Source organism: Melozone crissalis, unplaced genomic scaffold (genome assembly GCF_028551555.1).
Source record: "Melozone crissalis strain CALT ecotype California unplaced genomic scaffold, PUWL_Pcris_2 ptg000109l_1, whole genome shotgun sequence".
In the NCBI taxonomy this organism is placed as follows: Eukaryota; Metazoa; Chordata; class Aves; order Passeriformes; family Passerellidae; genus Melozone; species Melozone crissalis.
This window is the reverse complement of record NW_026535886.1, coordinates 557,785-561,845: the sequence shown is the minus strand read 5'-3', so window position 1 is coordinate 561,845 and position 4,061 is coordinate 557,785. Positions and strand designations below refer to the sequence as shown.

The window sequence follows — 4,061 nt, the reverse complement described above, 5'->3', positions numbered from 1 at the left end:
TCTGATGGTGCCATCAGAGCCTGCAGAGCCAGAGCTGCTCCTGGGCAGTGTGTGAGCTGGGAGGGGTCTGCAGGGCAGAGCTGAGCCCCCAGGGCTTAACTGGGCTCTGGCAGCACTGGCAGGGACATGGCTTTGATAGAGAGGAACAGCTCCCAGAAGGCACACCTCCAGGCACCCAAGAGCCAGACCAACCTTGGATATATTTTCCTTGTCCAGAAACAGAGAACAAAAAGGAGAGGAGAGTTTAGGGAAATTTATTTTGAAATTGGAGTTATCAAAGAATGCACTTTCTTTTCCAAGGAAGTTTTACGTGTGATCACCTTGAAATACAGAGAGTTGTAATGAGCAAAGACACCTGTGTGGGGATCAGCTCGTCTGACTGCACTGAAGCACAGTTGCCCTGTGTTCCCTCTGGGCTCCCCATTGTTCCATATGAGACCAATGCTGAAGATAAAGCAGTAACTTAGCAGCACAAATTCAAACTCATAAAAGATTATAAAGTCCCCTCACATGAAGAGAAAAAATTTGGAGGGGATTCCAAATAAAATAGCATAAGATTGATTCAAAGTTGATCCCACACTGTCAATGTCTTCTTTCAACAGTCCATGATGCCCAGAGTGAAGAAATGTCCAACAACAGCTTCATCAGGCACTTCCTCCTGCTGGCATTGGCAGACACGTGGCAGCTGCAGCTCCTGCACTTCTGCCTCTTGCTGGGCATCTCCCTGGCTGCCCTCCTGGGCAACGGCCTCATCATCAGCGCCATAGCCTGCGGCCACCATCTGCACACACCCATGTTCTTCTTCCTGCTCAACCTGGCCCTCACTGACCTGGGCTCCATCTGTACCACTGTCCTCAAAGCCATGCACAATTCCCTCTGGGACACCAGGGACATCTCCTACACAGGATGTGCTGCACAGCTCTTTTTCTTTGTGTTCTTCATGTCAGCAGAATTTTCCCTCCTGACGATCATGTGCTATGACTGCTACGTGTCCATCTGCAAACCCCTGCACTACGGGACCCTCCTGGGCAGCAGAGCTTGTGCCCACATGGCAGCAGCTGCCTGGGCCAGTGCCTTTCTCTATTCACTGCTGCACACAGCCAATACATTTTCCCTGCCCCTGTGCCATGGCAATGCCCTGGGACAGTTCTTCTGTGAAATCCCCCCGATATTCAAGCTCTCCTGCTCAAATTCCTACCTCAGGGAACTGGGGCTTCTTGCTGTTAGTGTGTGTTTAGCACTTTGCTGGTTTGTGTTCATTGTTTTCTCCTATGTGCAGATCTTCAGGGCTGTGCTGAGGATCCCCTCTGAGCAAGGACGGAACAAAGCCTTTTCCACCTGCCTCCCTCACCCGGCCGTGGTCTCTCTGTTCTTCATCACCGCCTCATTTGCCTACGTGAAGCCCCCTTCCTTCTCCTCCCCATCCCTGGATCTGACCCTGTCAGTTCTATACTCGGTGGTGCCTCCAGCCCTGAACCCCCTCATCTACAGCCTGAGGAACCAGGAGCTCAAGGCTGAAGAGCGGAGACTGATGACTGGATGGTTTCAGGAACATTAAACTAAACAATTTCTGCAAATCACTCATAATAAAAGTCGTCTTTGATACTTCTTGATGGTTTCATTCTTGGGGTTGCTTTTCTTTCTATTATTTTTTTCATATTGCCTACAAATAAATGTCAATGTTTGTGCCATTTCTCGTGTAATTTCTCTCCACTTTCCCTGTGGCCACAGACTGTATCAATGAGGAGCTGTGCTCTCAGTGGCTTTATAAGGAACTAAAGGATCTACCAGCAGAGTTTTCTGCAGAGATTCCCTTTTGTTACCTTCTCTGGGGCTGCAGCAGCAATGTCTGTGTGCAGAGATGGGGGCAGATCAGTGCTGGCCCAGCAGCTGTGCCCAGCAGCAGCAGCACTTGGTGTTGATATTGCTGCTGCCGTGGCCCTGCCCCGCTGCCCTGCTGGCCCTGGTGTTGCTGTAGGGCCTGAGTGCTCTCGGGGCCAGGCACAGTCCTGGGGGTGGCAGTGCCGGGGCTGCAGCAGGGACAGGCCATGGGCACTGCTGGGGCAGCGCTGATGCCTCAGGCCAGGCCCTGGGGGCTCCAGGCTCCTTGCCCAGGCTCTCTCAAGACCACACCCAGGCCAATGCTCAGCACAGAAAACCCCCATGAGCAGCCCCAGGCTGGCCGTGGGCAGGCTGGGGGCAAACAGCATGGCTGGGGCTCTGCAAGGGCCCTGGGGCAGATAGGAAGGAGCAGCAGAGCAGGGGCTGATCCATCCCCAGTGCGCTGCACAGGCCAGGGTAGCATCCCAGAGCGTCCTGATGGAGCTGCCAACAACAACCCCCCTCTGCAGCCCTGGCCTCTCCCTCAGCTCACACAGGTGCCCCATCCTTGCAGGCACAGACACGGCAGAACTGGCTCAGCAGCCCCTGTTTGCATTGCACACAGCAGGGGGAGCACCCCCATGCTGGTGCTGTGGGGACATGAACCTGAGGGAGCACAAATGCCATCAGCCCCTGGGGCCAGCAAGGGCTGGGGGACAGCAGGGAAACCACTCAGCTTTGTCCTGGCCTCTGCAGTCAGCCAGAAAGTTTGTTCCCATCAGCTGGGACTTTCCTGCAGACGCCCCACTGCAGACACTGTTGCTCAGAGCCAGGGCTGCCTGGCAGCCACCCCCAAACTGCCCTCAGCATTTCCTTTGCTTCCCCTTTGCTTTCTTTACTCTTCCTCCTACAAATTTCTTCCTGTTGCCCAGCCCTGTTCCCTCCCCTGCAAACAGCCCATCCCTGTTTGCCCTTTTCTCTCTGGCCCCACTCCCCATTGCAGTTCCTGACTTGGCACCATGGGAACGTCCCTTGGGGAGCAGGATCATCCTACAAGTGCTGCAGGAATTGTCTGCAGGCTCCTGCAGTGCCTGGTGCTGCTCCCTTGCCAGAGGCACCCCAGGCCAGGGGGGCACATCTGGGCTGCTGTGTCTGGCTCTGGGGCTCCCTGTTCTGGGCAGTGAGGAGGAGCTGCAGAGGCTCTGCAGGACTGACAGGATGGGCTTTGGGGCTGGCAGGAGAAGCTGAGGGACCTGGGCTGCTGGAGCTCTTGCAGAGGAGTCCCAGGGCTCATCCTGCAACTGCTCCAAGGGTGGTTTCAGAGAATCCCAGAATCAGCAAGGCTGGAAAAACCTTGGAGATCATCAAGCCCAGCCTTTCCCCTGACATCGCCTTCTTTCCACTGAGACTCCTCTTCTCCAGGATAAACAACCCCAGCTCCCTCAGAAACTCCTCACAGGACTTGTGCTCCAGACCCCTCAACAACCTTGTTGCCCTTCTCTGGACACGCTACAGCCCTTCCATGTCCTTCCTAAATTGGGGGCCCAGAACTGCAAACAGCCCTCGAGGTACTGACCAACCAGTGCTGACACTGGGGAATAATCACTGCTCTGCTCCTGCTGGCCACACCATTCCTGATCCTGGTCAGGAGCTATTGGCCCTTCTTGGTCATCTGGGCACATTGCTGGCTCATGTCCAGCCTGCTGTCCATCAGTCCCTGCAGGTCCCTTTCTGCCTGGCTGCTGTCCAGACACTCTGTCCCCAGCTACAGGCTTTTGTGGCCAGGGGTTGTTGTGGCCAAAATGCAGGACCCAGCACTTGGACTTGTTAAACCTCACCTTGTTGGATTTGGGCCCTGGATCCAGCCTGTCCAGGTCCCTGTGCAGAGCCCTCCTACCCTCCAGCAGATCAACACTCCCAGACAACTTGGTGTCACCAAGCTTCCATAAGGCCCCAGAGTGTCCCAATGGTCTGCATGATTCCATGGGGCCTCCCACTGTCACAGTGTCCCTTTGGTTCAGTGGGACCCCTGGGTGTCACAAAGTCCCTTGGATCCTTGGGCCCTGCAATGTCACAATGGCACTGTGGTCCCCCAAGGCCCTGCAGTGTCACAATGGATCCTTGGTTCCATAAGGTCTGGCACTGCAGCAATGCTCTCCTTGGTTCCACAGTGTCACAATGGCCTCTTGGTCCCAAGGGCCACCATGAGGTCAAACATGTTTCCTCCATTCCATGAGTCC

The 4,061-nt window shown here is 55.1% G+C and overlaps 1 protein-coding gene across 1 annotated transcript; it reads left to right on the top strand.

The window, feature by feature from the left end:
• Nucleotides 1–625: 625 nt before the first annotated feature.
• Nucleotides 626–1,507, top strand: LOC128947885 (olfactory receptor 14C36-like; the record flags this gene model as incomplete). The annotated part of the gene is made up of 1 exon (XM_054292386.1): nt 626–1,507. A coding segment is annotated over exon 1 (882 nt), but the record flags the coding sequence as incomplete, so codon positions are not given.
• Nucleotides 1,508–4,061: the final 2,554 nt, after the last annotated feature.